The 17,990-nt window shown below is 36.1% G+C and overlaps 1 protein-coding gene across 7 annotated transcripts in view; it reads right to left on the bottom strand.

Moving 5' to 3' along the window:
• The window catches only part of Bltp1 (bridge-like lipid transfer protein family member 1), a 181,760-nt gene that overhangs the window by 11,270 nt on the left and 152,500 nt on the right, over positions 1-17,990 (bottom strand). For 6 of the 7 annotated variants that reach the window (XM_070022544.1, XM_070022547.1, XM_070022550.1 and 3 more), the window contains 14 exons: positions 16,497-16,712; positions 15,160-15,340; positions 14,458-14,659; positions 12,494-12,655; positions 12,068-12,207; positions 10,475-10,676; positions 7,961-8,161; positions 7,053-7,232; positions 3,751-3,888; positions 2,493-2,750; positions 1,452-1,602; positions 819-976; positions 494-686; positions 95-312 (listed from right to left, as the gene is read on the bottom strand). In XM_070022544.1, coding sequence (XP_069878645.1) covers positions 95-312; positions 494-686; positions 819-976; positions 1,452-1,602; positions 2,493-2,750; positions 3,751-3,888; positions 7,053-7,232; positions 7,961-8,161; positions 10,475-10,676; positions 12,068-12,207; positions 12,494-12,655; positions 14,458-14,659; positions 15,160-15,340; positions 16,497-16,712 — 2,600 coding nt within the window. The remainder of the gene's footprint in view (positions 1-94; positions 313-493; positions 687-818; positions 977-1,451; positions 1,603-2,492; positions 2,751-3,750; positions 3,889-7,052; positions 7,233-7,960; positions 8,162-10,474; positions 10,677-12,067; positions 12,208-12,493; positions 12,656-14,457; positions 14,660-15,159; positions 15,341-16,496; positions 16,713-17,990) is intronic. The other variant, XM_070022549.1, reaches the window with a different exon arrangement.

Raw genomic sequence — 17,990 nt, 5'->3', positions numbered from 1 at the left:
CTCCACTGAATAATGGAAAGAGCTGATATCTTATAAGAATATAACACATACAGTAAAAGCTGAGGCATATATAAAAACTTCCTTCTATTCTTACATTGCTCTTGTGAACTTTTCTCTAGGTTGTTAGTCATTGTCTTTGGTGGAAGATAAGGAACTGGTCCCCAGGTAGACAGAGCTCGTTTGCTTGTGTCAAACTGTTGTGTGAAGAATTCCTGGAGCTTCATTCCTATTTTTATTAGATCAGGTGTAGTTGATCTTGATATCATTACTTGGAAAATATCCCACTTTAGATCTCCATGGACAAAAATCTCACTAAAACATAGAACAGAAACTTTTATTACATTGAAGAAAAAGAAAACTTTCTTCCCCACCCAGCTTTTTCATTTGTATTTGCTATATAATATAAACTCTTCTTTTTTTCCCCCACTGAATGTTAAATGATGTGTGAATAGCAGTCATGTAGAATGTTCAGAAGGTTGTAGCTTAAAAATACCTTTTGTCAGTCATGCTTGAATCCAGTGCATTATACAGGTTTACTTTCCACTCATCCTGAAGCTTCAGATCAGCATTACTGAAGATGCCCATGAGGATACTTGAGCCCATGTAATCAACACGTGCTTCGGTAGAACCCATGGTTATCTGAATTTTGTGGCTGGGTTGCTGATTTGGATGTTCAGAAATATGAGCTAAAGTAGAAACAATAATTACTTTCCATAGAAATGCCTATAGGAAGGACCCATCAAAATCAATTTTCAAAAACATTTTAATGTAATATTTGAGGATCTGCTACATGAGTTGTAAACAAAAGTTCTACATACCGACCATCTCCAATGCATTGACGTCTATGGTCCCTCCAACTACTCCTCCTTTGGAATCTAACTGTGATCTTCCTAAACCAACAGACATGCTGATCTCTCGATCGCGATTACTTCCTACTGACAGACGGCCTTGGCTCTTCAATCCACTAGTTGTCCAACTAAAAAAAAAGGAAAAGGAATGATCAGATATATTGTTTCCCATGTTGTGAATACATTCTTTCAATAAAAAGTCACATCTGATATTCTGTCACGTAAGCTCTTGAGCTCAAGTGGCCCTCTTCAGTATCCCAAGTGCTGGGACTGTACACATGCATGTGCCCAGCTCAACATTTCTTATATCATTTTTTAGATGTGTGAATATTAACACGAATGGAGAAGCTTTCTTCTGAGGTAGAAAATTATCTCTTTTATTTATGATTTTTCTCTATTTAGAACACATTTTATGCTCTTTATATATTATTGTCCTTACAATTAAGCCATTTTCAGAATTAAAAACAATCTATTATCGCTTACCAATATTTTTGACTGTCTCAAATATTTTTATCCTTAGAAAGTATTTTGAGCTGCTCTGCTATAATGTAAGAAAAATTACAAATATTAAAAGCATAGTTTCTTTTTGTTGGAATAGCTTACGTTGTATTTCCCATTACATTACTCATATTCATTTGAACATTTAGCTGCTTCAAGTTGATAGCAAACACTACAAGTGTTTCCCAGGGAGTTCCTTGTTGGCTTGCTGCTTTGTTTGACTTGTTGACAGGAGTTGATGTTTTTGAAATTGAATCTAAAGACAGGAAAATCAAATAAACATTTATTCACATAGATGCCAAGCTTACTACAAAGCAAAAACAACCCTCTTTCTCTAATCTGAAAGGTAAAAATAAAGAAGAACCTAATGTTGTATAAGAACCCAATGTTTAATATAGTTGTCATACAGCCTCTAAAATAATAACTATTGAATAAAAGGCCTAGTAAGTGGTGCAGCCTTACTTCTTGAGAAACTTGGAAAATTCTGTGTGGCCTCATTTCTGTGAGGAAATTTTGTTGTGCATGGGTGGGATAACAGTAACACAAGTAATTCTTCACCTTAGGTCTTCTTCATTCACAGTGTCAAGTGAACAAGGCAAAGCCCAATTCTGCAATGCAATGTTACTAGGGTGTCTGTACTCCAGTGTATGTACTCAGTATGCAGATGAACTCTATATTTACACATTATACTTAGAACTCTGTCTCCTGACAAAAACCATAGGATTCATTCTAATACATTTCAGACACAAGGTGAAACCTTTCACCTAAGTGTTCAAAAAGTATATTGATTAGATGAAGAAATTAAAATGAATGAATAAAATAGTTAACTTTTTCACTATCAAGATACCAAGTTCATAACACTATATATAGGCTTATTTCTGAAAGTAACTGTGATTCATAGGCATACAGACAAATTATAATTCTTCTTTCCATCCCTTTGCAAAGCTACTAGCCATCTTTTAATTTCTTCTGCTGGCAGTACTTTGAAGTATTTATTTGTTATTGTTTCTGTTTTGCCCCTTAATTTAACATAGAGAAAAATTTGCCTGTGCATCTCCCTACAACTGAGATAGAACTCTTGGAGCAACTAAGGTTTATTATCTTAGGGACACTGGAGGGTTACTAATAACCAAGAGTGCTTGTTACCTCTTCGAGGAACTGAAGAATCAGACACACTCCTTGATCTTACAGAGGCTGGGGACTTCAGGCTCTGGGCTGCTGTCCCTGGGGACATGGTGCTGTTTGTCACATGCTCATTGAATACATTAGGTGATTGAGGCATGTGAGTGAAGGAGGCTGACTGACTTGGCTGCTCCCAGGTCCTGCAGTAAGCTTTCCTTGATGACTCAGGGGAAAGGTGCTGGCTAACCCCTTCAATGGAATCAGGTGTCCCTGGACCAGATGCTAGTACCATAGTTAAAAAGAAAAAAAAAAGAATTAACAAGGTAAAATCATTGTAAGATTAAACAGTTCATGTAGACAACATTTCTAATCACATTGCATAGTCCCTCTATAGTTATCTACCTGGCAACTGTATGGTAGTTTACAGTTTGCAAACATTCCAGTATTTAATTTTCACAAACACTGCATGAGAAGGCAAATCCTAGACCCAGTCCAAAGGTGTGACCTCAGGGTCTTGTGCTCTTGTTCATGCTTGGCTGACTTGCTCAACCATTATTGGTGCTCTACCACTTGAGCCAGGCCTTCAGCTCATCCTTCTGATGGTTCATTAGAGATAGGAGTGTCAAGGACTTTTCTGCCTAGGCTGGCTTTCAACTGTAATTCTAGGTCTTAGTCTCCTGGGTAACTAAAATTATAGGTGTGAGCCACTGGCACCCAGCCTAGGATCTCTAATTTTTTGCTGTTATCAGGATGACTGTAGTCTTCCTTCCACAACTCTCCTGTGAGCACAACAATATATAAAAACAAGATACTTTTATCAAATGAAGGCAACAATAGTAGCATGTCAACATTTTTTTTTCTGTGTTTAAATCATGGTTAAGTTGGATGGTTAAATTATATATTTGCATTTTCAGTTTTTACAATGATTATGGAGTAATCATTATGGAATAGATATCAGCTAGAATTTAATCTCCAAGAGGATGTTTGTCTGCGTGTTTCTGTGATAGATGCCCAGTGGTTGGCATACTAGAGAAATTCTTGACATTTTTTGGAATGAGTAAATGAATTACACAGTATACTTGTAAGCCAAAGTTTGTGTTCTCAGTCGTGGATCTGAAACTATTAGTGGCGCTGTGGCTAAGTGGCAGAGTGCTTGCCTTGAGCTCAAGAGCTGAGGGACAGTGCCCAGGCCCAGATTTCAAACCCCATGACTGACAAAAAAAATGAAACTATTACAATCAAAATTAGAATCAATCTAATTATAATTAAGTAACAAGCTTACTTGGCAAATTTATAGTTTGATCTCCAAGAAACAGACGTCTTGCAATACTTCTCCTGTACCAAGCTCTTGGAAATGCCAGAATTTCACTCAGTCGGCGCATATCATACTTAAAGGAGGCAGACCCTATATCACAAACAGCTGATACAGAAATAAAATTTGTTAGAATTTAGAACAGATTTTTTTAATTTTTTTTATTGTGAAAATACTGTACAGAGGGGTTACAATTACATGGGCAAGATAGTGAGTACATTTCTTATCAAGGATTGTAGCCTCCTCCTCTGTTTACCTTTCCCATCCCTTCCCAGCTTCCCTCCTCCCCTCCACCCAATCCTCTGCCCCCCCCCAAAGTTGTAAAGTTCATTTTCGACATGATAACTTATACTTCTTCTCATTGTTGCAACGGGTCCACCTGTATCCTTATTTAAACGACTTGTTTTTCTCCTTCCCCTCCACAAATTAAACCGACATCAAATACAGTGAAAGCAGGGGTTATACTGTGGGGGAGGGACATACAAAGCAACAAAGATATAATCTTATAAATTCTTTAGAAAGAAATGCATGAAAGAAAAAAAACATTTAAATACATATCTTAGGGTTCATTTTCCTAACATCACCTTATCTGACCTTTTCTGCTTGACTCATACATATACTAGATATTGCAAATAAGGGAAACCATGGGACCTATGTTTCTTTGGGCTTGGCTTACTTCACTTAATATAATTTTTTCCAAGTCTTTCCATTTCCTAACGAATGGGGCAATGTCATTCTTTCTGATGGAGGCATAGAATTCCATTGTGCATATATACCACATTTTCTTGATCCATTCATCTACTGAGGGGCATCTGGGTTGGTTCCATATCTTAGCTATGGTAAATAATGCTGCAATAAACGTAGTTGTGCTGGTAGCTTTAGTGTGGTTTTGTTTGTAAACCTTTGGGTCAATGCCCAAAAGTGGGATTGCTGGGTCATAGAACAGATTTTTAAAACTTAGTATTTTTACGTGGTGGTATAAGACAAATTATATAGCTGAATTACTGTTAAAATTCATGAAATATAAAAATAAGCTACATTTTATGCTTAAATAATTATGCAGCCTTCTAGATTAAATGACAATCTGCACTGTAAGAAGACTATGAGCTTCAATTCTTTGCGGTGAGGACTTGGGATTCTAGTATCTTCGATGAAGCTGTCAGAGAGCTTCAAAAGATAATTGTTGTAGCCTTCCACTTCAGCATAGGGTTCCTCTCAAGTAAGAAACAGGAACCATCACCATAAACTGGGATATAAACTTTCGCCAAAGAAATTACTAACCTTTTGAATAGAAAGCACCCTGACAACTGGGCGTTGGTGGCTCATGCCTGTAATCCTAGCTAACTCAGGAGGCTGATATCAGAGAATTGCAGTTCAAAGCCAGTTTCTGGCAGGAAAATCCACGAGACACTTATCTCCAATTACTCACCAGAAAACCAGAATAGACACTGTGGCTCAGAGTAGTAGAGTGCTAGTGCTGAGTGAAAGAGCTCAGGCCCCAAGTTCAAACCGCACAACCAACCAACAACAACAAAGAAAAGACAGCACCCAACAGCTTCCTCCTTTGGCTTTTTTTGCTCTTGCTGTATGTGCTCCTCTGTCCTTCCCTCACAGCTCTAGAAAGTTTGGATGCCATAACCAAAGCAAAGACCTTGTTGCAGCCTGAGCCCACCACTCTGCCCATCAGTTAATTGCTCCCCAGGCTGTTACACCAAAATGGCCTCAGGAATTCTTTATTTCATTTTTATCTAAGTTAACAGCTCTAAATGTCCTTTAATTATCTAAGCTAATTTTTTAGCCACTTTGCCTCCTCTACTGCTCCTTAGGCAACTTCAAACCATTGCCTATTTTTCCCTTCAAAGTCATTCTCTTTCTCCTTATTGTCGCAGTTCAAGTCTCATGTACGTGGCTTGGTCTATCTAAACCATTTCCTCAAGCATCTCTCCATTCCCATGGTCATGCTGCCAACAGTTCTTTGTAAAACACAAATCTGAAGCATCATTTCACTTCTTAAAAAAAAAAACAAAAAACAAAAAACAACCTCATGGCTCCTCACTGCCTGAAGGATCAGAATTGAATTCCCTGCTTAGTGTATGAGGCCCTCCACCATATGGCCCAGTCAATTCTGCCATCTTCTAGCCAGTCTTCTCTCCCCCTCACCTTACCTACTTAGTACAACAGATTAGACGATTAGTTATGCCTATGCATTAGCCATAACAAACTAAAGGACACTTTAAAAGAACCACTTTTTTATACTTTGATCACACAGAATAGCAAGTTGCTATCTTCAAGATAATTCTCAAGAAAAGACTTTTGGTATTTACTGTTGTTTCTGTTGGGGCCTAAGTATAATTTCCCTGGTGAAACCTTCCATGATTTTCCATTAAAGACAAAATTTATTATTTCTTCCTCTTTATATTCACCAGAGTTACAACATTTTATCTTCCTTCCTTGTTATTGTCTACAGAGAGGACTTCAACTTGTCCATGCTTGCTACCCCAAGTAACAGAGCAGAGGGTCGGGCACTACAATGTTCAGTATAAAACATATTCAACATGTTTGGTAAATGAATGCCAGGTTAGGTAAACACTTCATTTTTTATAAGATTAGTAATTATGTTTTCACTAGGTACTCTCAATTCTTAAATAATTCCATATGCATTTAACTTTATATAGTTAAACCACGGTGTAAACAAGACATGTCCATAGTTATCTAACTAAAGCTTGTATTACCCATGTACGGGTCAATGGCATATAAAAATGTAATGTTTTTCTCTCTTTGGAGTTGTAGCACTCACAATTAGAAGAATGAAACATTAAAAAGTTAGAAATTTTACTAATTCATGATAGAGAAGTGAAGAAAAACATTTTAGTTATTGAATATTGAATAGTTTGCCCCTTGGATCTTATTTCCAGCATTAGATGCTCAAGTTGAGATTGTATTATAAGCTGGACTGTCCTGTGTTGAGTTGCACTGTACAGAAATTAATCACCATATTGGTCTAGAAACATTAAATTTTTTTTTCATTTGTACAGGGGTATATGAACTGTATTAAGTATGTAAGGTCTTATCTACATGGATTTGATTACAGAAACTAATATTCTCTAGTAAAAAAATAAAAATTTTAAAAAGTTAGATTGTCCTTTTTTTCCTTAAATTCAATGAATCATCAAAGCTTAATATTAAATAATTCATATTTAAACATTACTAAAACAAAGGCCCTTAATTCTGGAAAATAACATCTTAGTTTAAAAAGCTATAAAATTGCATACCAGATATATTTATTAATGTAGTATCCATTTTGCTTGTAGACTTGCTTGCAGACTGACTTTCAAAAAATGAGGCACCTCCTGAACGTCTAATTCGAGACAAACTCACTTTTACAAATTCAAGGTTTATACTGAGTGAGTCTTTTCGACCAGTGACTGAAGTGGGTTCCTCATCCACATTCCCTAAAGGAAACAAACAAAAAATCCAATGCCTGACATCTCTACATGTGTATTTGTAAATATAGACACAGCTATTGGTTTCAATGAAAACTGTCCAACATACTGTAATGTGCTGTCAATCAAAACCATTTAACTTAGGTAAAAATTTAAATAGGAAACTCTAATGAGCAGTAGTATTCCTAACAATTGTTTAATAAGTTCAAATCAGTAACATAATTGGTGGTTTTTACAACTGTTTGCCAATAACAAAATGTAGAATCCACATGGACCCATGTGTCTTCATTATTTGTCTCAATAAAAGCAAAGAAATATTCACTAACAAGATCTTACGCACTTTTAGTGGTTCATCTGTACTTCAAAATGTCAGTGAAATTTAATTTCACTAAATTTTCATTTAAAAGTAACAAATGATTTAAACCTTTAAATTTAACTTTTTAAAATTTAACTTCTCGTAGAACACAATTTCTTTCACAAGTAGGAACATTTAGACATGTAACATAGGAAAGCTCTGCTATTCTAAATAATTATTGTGTTTATCACTTAGAAATCATTCTGAAATTTAAATTACTGTGTAACTTTACCTGAATCCCTCATTTTATAGTTTTACTTATTATGTAGGAACAAAATATATCAAAAGAAAAAATATAAAATGCTGTTGATCTAGGTTTTTATCTATTCCTAAAAGCAGAATGATTATGACAAGAAAGCTCCAAGAACAACATAAAGAATACCTAGTCCTCCGGATCCAGGTGTGAGTCCAGAAACGGCAGTTTTTTGTTTCCCTGCCCCATACGGATGAAATACATATAGGGAAAAGTCGGACATGCATGCTGTGAAGCTCAGGCCAGAGGAGCTGCTGCTGGAGCTGGTCAGATCTGACTGACTACTACTGTGCCGACTTCTGCCCAAGGGGCTGCCTAGTCCTGATGAACCTACAGTGAATATAAGAAACCCAAAATGTTCATAAACCATAAAAAGATGTAAAGAAGACAGTTACTAACAGGTTCTTAAAAGCCAAATGTGTCTTCAAAATACAATGAAGAAACTTAAACATTAAGAGATTTAGAACTTTAATATTAAAACAAGAATCTAATTTATACTGTAAACCAAGGTGATATCTTTTCTTCATCTTTAAACAACTGTACTCGTTTGGCCTAATAAATACATGATTTTCTCTTTTCTCCTTTGCTCACTGGGGTTGGTTTCACACAGTCTAGGAGAATGAACTGGAAAAAGCATATTGTATTTTTGGAGTACACATTTCAGTAGGTATAGTGAACACAAAACAAGTTATGCACGTATAGAAGTAAAAGATGTTTTTCTCCTACACTGCAAGTTGTTCCTATTAACATTTACTCAAGATTGATAAGCTAATTGCAAATATACTTTAAAGATTAAAAAAAAAGAGGCTCTCTGAATAGAGTGTTATACGAAATTTATCTCCAGACCAGACTAGACCTGACAATCACTCTGACAGCCATTAAAACTATGTTCAAAGTGCTGGAGTTGGGAGCTGATAGCTCATGCCTGCAATCGTAGCCACTAGGAGGCTGAGACCTGAAGATTGTTGTTCAATGCCAGCTCAGGCAGGAAATTTCATTAGAGTCTCACCTCCACTTAACCAGCAAAAAGCTGGAAGTGAAAACAATGGCTCAAGGGGTAGAGTGCCAGACTTGAGCTTGAAAAAAACCAAAGCAAGAGTACAAAGCCCTCAGTTCAGGTCCCATTACTGGCACACAAAAAGTTATTCACACTGTCTCAGAAATTCTACTTTTAAGAATTTATAAACATTAGCTGGGCTCACGCCTGTAATCCTAGCTACTGAGGAGGCTGAGATCTGAGGATCACGGTTCAAAGCCAGCTTGGGCAGGAAAGTCCATGAGACTCTCCAATAAACCACCAGAAAACTGGAAGTGGCGCTCTGGCTCAAGCAGTAGCGCGCTTGCCTTGAGCTGAAGAGTGCAGGGATAGTGCCCAAGCCCAGAGTTCAAACCCCTGACCGACAAAAAAATAAAATAAAATAAAATAAAATATATATATAAACATTATTTAAATTTTTTCTTTAAAAGGCTGGTGCTGTGCTTATACCTGTAATACTAGCTACTGGGGAAATAAGATCAGTAAAATTACAGATTGAGGCCAGCCCAGACAGAAAAGTTGATGACCCTTCTCAACCCATAGCTGGGCACATCTGTCCTGCCAAGGTACACAGGAAATTGAGATTGGAAGGAATCATCATGCCAGCCCAGCCTAGGAAGAAAAGTCTGAGATGACTTTTCTAAAGGAAAAGAGATTTCTAAGAGATTCTAGGGAATCTCAAATACATAATCAGAATGATAGGATAACGTACAGCTATTCAAGTTATTTTAGAGAAATTATTTCATAATTTGGGAAAATACCTATGACATTTTAAATTTTACAAAGTTACATACTGGAAAAGACTGTAGTTACAATGCCAGAAAGGAGATTAAGACCTGTTACCTATGATAAAGGGATATTCTTTCTTATACTTTTCCATTTAAAAATAATGAACAAGGGCTGGGATGGTGGCTCAGTGGTAGAGTGCTTGCCTTGCATGCCTGAGGCCCTGGGTTCGATTCCTCAGCACCACATAAGCAAAAAGAAAAAAGAGCCAGAAGTGGCGCTGTGGCTCAAGTGGTAGAGCACTAGCCTTGAGCTCAAGAGCTGAAGGACAGCGCCCAGGCCCAGAGTTCAGGCCCCACAACCGGACTCCCCCTAACTTCCCCCCCCAAATAATGAACAATAATTACTGTGATCGTTTCAATAGCCAGCACTATACCTCTAACAATCTGTTGACTATCATACACTTACAGCGATATTTTGGAACAAAGTACAAGATAACAGTTGGCCACATTAGCAAAAGTTTATTTCTAAGAAATTAACCTTTTTTCCTATTTTTGTTATGAAAATTTTCTAAGATTTACACTTCTTGTAACATTGATGATTCTTAAATGTAAAATATAACAGTGTTCTAAATTATTTGAGTATATAGATTATTTAAAGCACCATTTTGTTAACAGTGCTCATAGTGTACACATGCAAACTCAAATCAAAATGTTATCCTTTGTTGAGCTTAAACTACAGATTAACTGAACTAATTCGAGTTCTGATAACCCAGAACTGGGATATACTCCAGGCTTTGGTCTTGATATTTTTCTATAAATATTCCAGTTCTCAAAAATTGTCTAGTTTTCTGCAAGAGTAGTGAAGCCATGTCTCTTTACCTGGCATTCCGGCTTTGCCTGCTGAGCTCTTTGCTCCACTCTGGGTAGCACTGCCTCCAGGAGACAGAGTCTCTGTGGGACACGTAGTCCCTAGAGTCTCCAGCTCTCCTCGGTTTGAAGAGAACACCAAATCCAGGGATGGTAGCTTTAGCATGCACTCCACTCTTGACACTGGTAAACAGCTAAATTTGATCTGTGATGGCTAAAAAGAAGAGAAATAAAAACAATAAGGTTTCTAGGAGGTGCATGTGTTTCATACTGGATTCCAAAAGTCCCTCCTTAGCCCACATATGTCAAATTCATCATGTTTACTCATAAGAGACTTAGAAGAACTGTCTATTGTCATAGCTTTTGCTAACAGAGGCATATGGTATATGAGCCAAGTGTATTTACAAAATGGTACTGTTTTTAAAAAAGCTAAATAGACATTTAGGTATTTCTGAAACTTAAATGTATTTATGCTAATATTGTGTTTGTTCAAGATCACATCATTTTGTTTTTTAAGTACTGGAGTTGGAACTCAGGAAATCATACTAACTAGACGAGTGCTCTACCACTTATGCAATGCCCCCAACTTCTTTAGTTTTCACTTGGAGGTAGGCAACATGCCTTAATTGTTGGCTAGGATGGGAGTATCACAAACTTTTTGCTCAGGTTGGCCTCAAACTGTGAGTCTTCTAATCTCTGCCTCCTGAGCTGCTGGAATTATAAGTATGAGCCAATGTGGCAGCTTTTAAGAAGTGATCTAATATTAAAATTTTAGAATACTAGTTTAATAGTAAGTTTTATAAAGACCCCAGTTGTCACATATTATGTATTTTCATCAGACTTTCAAAACAGTGTAAAATTTCAGAGTATTAGACTATAGATCTTTTGGTCAAACTATGTCCAACTATGTGGAAAATGAACTATACAACTTGTGGGTGAGGAAGGGAAGGAAAAACTGGGAGAGAGCAATGGAATGGCTGACACTGTTCAAAAAGAAATGTATTCTTTATCTGACTTATGTCACTGTAATCCCTCTTTACATCACCTTTACAATAACAATAAATGAAAAGAAAAAAACTATGTCCATCAGTATTGTAAAATTCTTGAGATCAGAAATGAAATCTTAACTGAATATAAACTAAACTTTGAAGTCTAAAGTTCAATCATGTGCTAAAAGGCCTACTAATAGGAAAACATTTTAGAATAAAATATTAAGTAAAAACTACTTAACTGTTGGCATAAAATCAATTAAAGGTACTATTATGACTTCTTATTTTAACTACACTTTCTACTTGCCCACAAAGGAGTATAATAGTAAGAATTAAAGCTTCATAAAATACTTTAAAAATTCTTTAACATATCAATTTTTACCATAAAAGTGTAAAGACTAAAATTTAAAAACCCCAAATCTGTGCAACTTCTTCAAAGAGAAGTAAATATGTATTTAAAATTTTATATTTTCCAGCATTCAGGCAACCTCTCAGCTATTGTGGATAGACTAATGGATCATGAAACTAAGAAAACTTTAAAGAGAAATAATGCTAAAACATTTCAATAAATTTAACAAAAAGTAGTCTTTCAAGGAGATTATATTAAGTGTATTACCTGAACTCGTACATAGACTACAACATCTACAGGAAAAGAAGAGTAAGCAGATGTAGAAGATGATACTAATGATGTTGTTGATTCTTCCATGGGATCTGGTATTTCAAAATGCCCCATATCTTCATCCTGGGAGCTGACACCTGTTAAAATACGCAGTTATAAGTTTATTAAATAAGTCAAGGGCAAACCCTTAAAAGGTCCTTAACCAGAGTTACCAATATTGCGATCATAGGTATGAAAACCCAGCAGTATTTGCTTCAAACATCTTGGTTATTTTCCCAAAGACAAATCATGTAATCTCCCCAGGACTCAATCTCTTGTAAATGGAGATTAGATGATCTCTCAGGTTCTTTTCCAGTTATACTTAATGTATAGTAATATAGTCACCCCTCATATGACATGGAAGTACATAAGGAAGATGCTTACCTGTGTAATTCCTTTCAATGGGTGTAATTGGGATAGTTTCCAGAGCCTTTTCCAGAAAGTCTAATAGGCAAGGACTGATAACCATCTCTTCTGGCAATGACTGAAGTGCCACCCAGGCATACAGCTTGGCTGTTTTCACCCCTCCACTTCCTTTTCCTTTGGCTATAACATTAATAAATGTCAGGTGCATTTAATAGGATTTAATTTTTTTAAAGTTCCAGTAAAACATGACAAATTTATGAGAAGTTAGAATTATATGACCAACTTCATCAGGTGAAGTACCTCAGGGCAATAAAAATAGGTTGATGATTGCCAGATGCCAGTAGCTCTTGACTAATCCTAGTTACTCAGGAAGCTGAGCTCTGAGGATGGCAATTCACCAAAGACAAAAAGCTGGAAGTGGAGCTATGTGGTAGAGCACAAAAGCCTTGAGCACAAAAGCTCATAGGTAGTGCCCAGACCCCCAGACCAGTACGTGTGCGCGCACGCACACACGAGTGTGTGCACGCATGCGCACGCGCACACACACACACACACACACACACACACACAGGCTGATAGAAATGATACATCAGAGTTAGAAAACGAAGGTCATTAGTGATGTATATATAATGGTTATTCTTACTTGCTCTAAGACATAAATTTTGGTCAGTTTTCAACTTTATACTTGCTTAAGTCTCGTTAGCTTTAGTCCTTTGGTCCATTTTAGAAGGGAGAGAACCTTGACTAATAATGTTTAGTACACTGTTTTTAGGCTTTCCTATACTTAGCCTGTACATACTCACAGTGGTTCTTGATACAGAATTCCATGGTACTTCCTAACTAAATTACTTTCACTCAGTCAAACGAACAGAAACAACTAATGTATCTTAGCTAACTTGGGCTTAGGTTTCCAACTTGAGCATTTCTTAGTTTTGTAAATGTAGAAAAAACATGTTCTCATTCAATGATCCTTAACATCCTCAATTATAAAATGGTATTCAAATATCTACCACATACTTAATTGACAGAAATGTGTCATCATTGATAAGTGATATAAAAAATGTTAAGTGGTATCACCATGATTCTTCAGTTTTTAACCAAGTTTTTATATATGTCTATATATACATGTTTATATATATATTATATACATATATGTGTATATATGTCTGTATGTACATATATATGTATGTACATATGTATATATATATAGTTCTGTTTTCCAAGGGCAACTTCTCGAATAATTCTCATCTAGCCTTCTATTACTCTTTTTTTCTGTGGGAATTCTGCCACACTGTGTGTGAGGTAAACTGGGCTGTGGTAGTCAAATTTCCAAGAATGCTTCCAATGAGCCTTGCTCCTGGCATACCCCCAGTTCCCTCCTTCTACTGATCTGTATGATCAGTAACATTTTGTCTAGGCAATGGCATATAACTTCGTTAGGCTGAACCATAAAAGGTAAGCAGGTTAATCTACATTCTTTTTGGGATAGTTCTTTTCAAAAGATGTTAGCTGCAATGTAATGAAATAACATTCAAGTGGCCCTGTGAAATGTTCACATGGTGTGGAAATGAAGCACAGTGGACACAAGGAAAGGTTTCTTCAGAGTGCCAATCAAGTATTTAAGTGACCTTGAGTTAGATCCACCAAGCCAAACTGCCCCTGCATTTCTGATCAACAGAGACTGTGATATTATAAGCCACTAAATGCTGTTATACACAAATGCAGCAAACCCCAATACTCTGTCGTATGTATATAAATTTGGTATTTCTATCTGATAATAGCTGCCAAATTTGAACTACATAAAACCACCCTTTTCTAAACATACACTGTCTTAAACATCTAGTTAAGAAAACTGTTAAGATGAATAACTACAGCCATACATGAATTTTGGCAAGTCAATGTCTATTTTACAATAGAGCAAGTAGAATTATGAAAAGCTATGAGAAAATGGCAAGCAATAGAAATATATTCTCCTTCAATACCTGAGGGAATAGGTGGGGTTTGGGGAGGAAGTAAGGTGTTAGTCTTGCTCTGGACAGTGCAAGGTAAAGGAGGAGAAGGAGGAGACGTGCCACAGTCTTTCATACCATACAGCTTGGACTCTTTGGAGAGTGTTCTTGGCAAGGAAGATCCTCTGGAGGCATTAGGTGATTCAGTCTTTAGTGTCTTGGAATTATAATGCAACTGCGGTGAAAACAAACTTTGAAATTAAAATTTTGCAGATGAAATACAGAAAATGTGGTAGAACACTAGCTCAGGAGTATAAACAAAGTTTGACCTTGTGTAAGTCAGCTTTTGATCCCAGCAAGACACTGCTTTTTTCTAAGATTGAAAATGTCTTTCCAGGTAATCTTTGAAGTCATTTCCAGCTTAATAGTCTAAGACTTTCTAACTTACAACTTTAGACTCTTAAAAAAAAGTTATTTAATGAAGTTGCCCAAGGCAAAGTTGTACATTCTTTAAAGCATGCTATGAAGTATTGGTGTAACTTCTTTCTGCCAGACTTTCATGGAAAAAGCTGTGTAAATGAAATGGCAATGTGCAGTTAATATATTCTTATATCTAGAATATGCCTAGATAAGCCAGAAAGTCTCATTTTAATGTAATAAGCAAAAGAAGACCATACATGACAGAAAATAAACACCACTTGAATAATCTCTTAGCCTAGACAATTAGGTCTTCACCTTTACATCAACTCCAGGAATGTAGAATACTGTTGTTTCTGAGTCACTAGGCTTTGTCTGCAGAGACGATGGCACTTTCTTGCCAGTCATTAAATGGGTGGTAGAAGCATAATTCGTTTGAAATTTCTTCTTTTTGGAAGGAGAATCTTGATCTAAGCTTCTGGAACTTCTATCATAACTCCTATAACAGAAAAAGAAAAAAACAGCTCAGCACTATTTAGCTAGACAGTTTAATGGTGTTAATATTGTGTATTTCTTAATGATACAGGGTAGCTATTTTTATTCTTTGTTTTTCAGACAGTGGCTCACTATGTATCCCAGGCTGGCTCTGAATTGTCTCTACTTCTTGAGTGGATTACAGGTGTGTACACCTGCTGCCATTATTGTTTTTAAAAGTGATGGCTATTTTACTGCACAGAATTTGTTTTTGTTGGTTGTGGGGCTTGAACTCAGGGCCTTGGCATTATCCTGGAGTTCTTTTGCTCAAGGCTAGTGCACTAGTACTTTGAGCCATAGCGCCACTTCCTATTGCATAGATTTATGATGGATCAAATAAAACTGCTCTTTTTATAGTAGAATGCTGGCTCTATATTAGCACTTTACTTTGGATTATTATGGTTCAATTAGAATGATATAACTTCTTTTTTTTATCATTGCTTCCATTTCTTTTCTTTCTCATTTTATAAAAACTTCATTATACAAACTTGACCACGAAATCTTTACTTATGAAAAATTTCAAATACCTACTTTAACAACTATCAACATTCTGCCATTCTTGTTTCATCTACATTTCTACAACTCTCTTAAGTGTAAGCACTATTTTATTTTTGTAGTCCATCAGGAAAAGAAGAAAAATTTAAAGAAAAAATCTAATGTTAAATAGTTTATATTACCATTTCATTAATAATGGGAAGAAATGTTAGAACCACAATCATATCTCAGTCTAATCAAGCCTATTTGTACAAAATTTCTAGATTTTTTTTCCTTTTGAACTCATCAAACTCTCCAAAACCAAGATACCACACTATTCTTTAAAACAGAAACATGTACAAGAACAGAGAAGGAAAAATTCATTCTTGTTGAACACAGAATTCCAAACATATAACTAATTTAATAACAAAATCATAGACTCTAAATTAGTCATCTGTTTTTAGTTCCAGGAAATATATGTACTTTTTTATATGCAATTAATCACTACAATTATGTTCACATACTTTTTAAATGTACATACATTTTGAGAATGGGGACAAACATTTGTGATAAAAATCCAATGATAAAAGATTGGTATTTCTACCAGATCAGGTCATATGTGTACCTTTTTCTAACCAATTCCTTACCTTCTCAAACTTATATCATCATGTTCTTGTAGAAGGGTGGTTGGGTGGAGTACACACTTCCCACTATCAATTTCAACCCGTATATCAAGTTCAAAGTCAATATTTCTCTCAGTAGCTGTGCCACTAAGACTTCGGTTGACTGGAGTTGTTGGCCAGCGTTCTGTAAGTAGCTGATGCACAGCAGCAAAGCCTGTTGCTTTCTTACGAGAAGTGTGTCTAGAGAAAGAAAAAGTGATCAGTACTTATACTAAAATGGTATAAGTCATTCTAATAAATGATTTCCAATACGTGAGAAAGAGTTCATAAACCTGCACAAATTACTTAACTAGAAGATACTAATTGTAGTTTTTCCTAAGTTTAATGGTTTACATTTTATTGAACTAAGTGAGGAGAACACAGCATAGCCACTATTATCAATGAATTGTTATGTCAGTGCATGAATATAACATAATGGAAAATTATTTTTACAAATTATAAAATTAGGACAGAAGAATATGGAAAGAAAGAAAAATAAAACCAATGCTCTTTAATAAACAGTAGTAGGGAATCTGGGTGTCTACATGCATAACAATAAATTGGACCATTTTGTTATATAGTAGAAAATTTTAAAAACTCATACTAATGCTCTCTTTTAACTAATTTTTTTGTTGTTGTTGTTGGTTGTGGAGCCTGAACTCTAGGCCTGGGCACTGTCCCTCAGCTCTTCAACTCAAGGCTAGCACTGTACCACTTGTGAGCCACAGCGCCACTTCGGGCTTTTTCTGCTTATGTGGTGCTGAGGAATTGAACCCAGGGACTCATGCATGCAAGTCAGGCGCTCTACCACTGAGTCACCTTCCCAGCCCAGTAAATTTCTTTTTAATGATCAAAATGTTTACCTAGAAAAGATGGCTACCCTAATGGAAGAGTATCTGAATAAATATGAATTAAAATGTTTGTAAAAATAGGAATGAATGTGAAACTAAAGAGATCAGCTGTCCAGGAAAAGAGCTGTGAGTTGTGGGATTACTATTAAAAGGGGAAACTTAAACAATTATGAAACAGTTAAAAATCTGCTTTAAAAACCACTAAAATACCCCAGGGCTGGTGGCTCATACTTTAATCCTCACTACTTAGGAGGCTGAGATCTGAGGATTGTGGTTCAAGGCTAGACTGGGCAGAAAAGTCTGTGAAACTGCCACCTACAAAATGGCCAGTAAAAAGCAGGGCTAAAGGCACAGTTCAAGCATTAGAGTGCTAGTGGAACAAAGAAGTTCCAGGGCCTGAGTTTAAGCCCTTGTCCTCTCTTCCCTCAAAATAAGAAAAAGCCAAAATACATAGAAAAATTGCTTAAAGAACACAAAGATCGTTTTAAAAAATCTTAGGATGTTCATGTAAAAACAGACATTCAGCCAGATGTAGTGTTACATGCTTATAATCCCAGCATGTGGCAGTGTAGGCAGCAGGATCCAGAGTTCAGAACCAGCCTCAGCTACCAGTGAGACCCTGTCTCAA

This window comes from Dipodomys merriami, unplaced genomic scaffold (genome assembly GCF_024711535.1).
Source record: "Dipodomys merriami isolate MVZ:Mamm:240054 unplaced genomic scaffold, mDipMer1.0.p SCAF_15, whole genome shotgun sequence".
Classification (NCBI taxonomy): domain Eukaryota; kingdom Metazoa; phylum Chordata; class Mammalia; order Rodentia; family Heteromyidae; genus Dipodomys; species Dipodomys merriami.
This window is presented reverse-complemented; position numbering and strand designations above follow the sequence as displayed.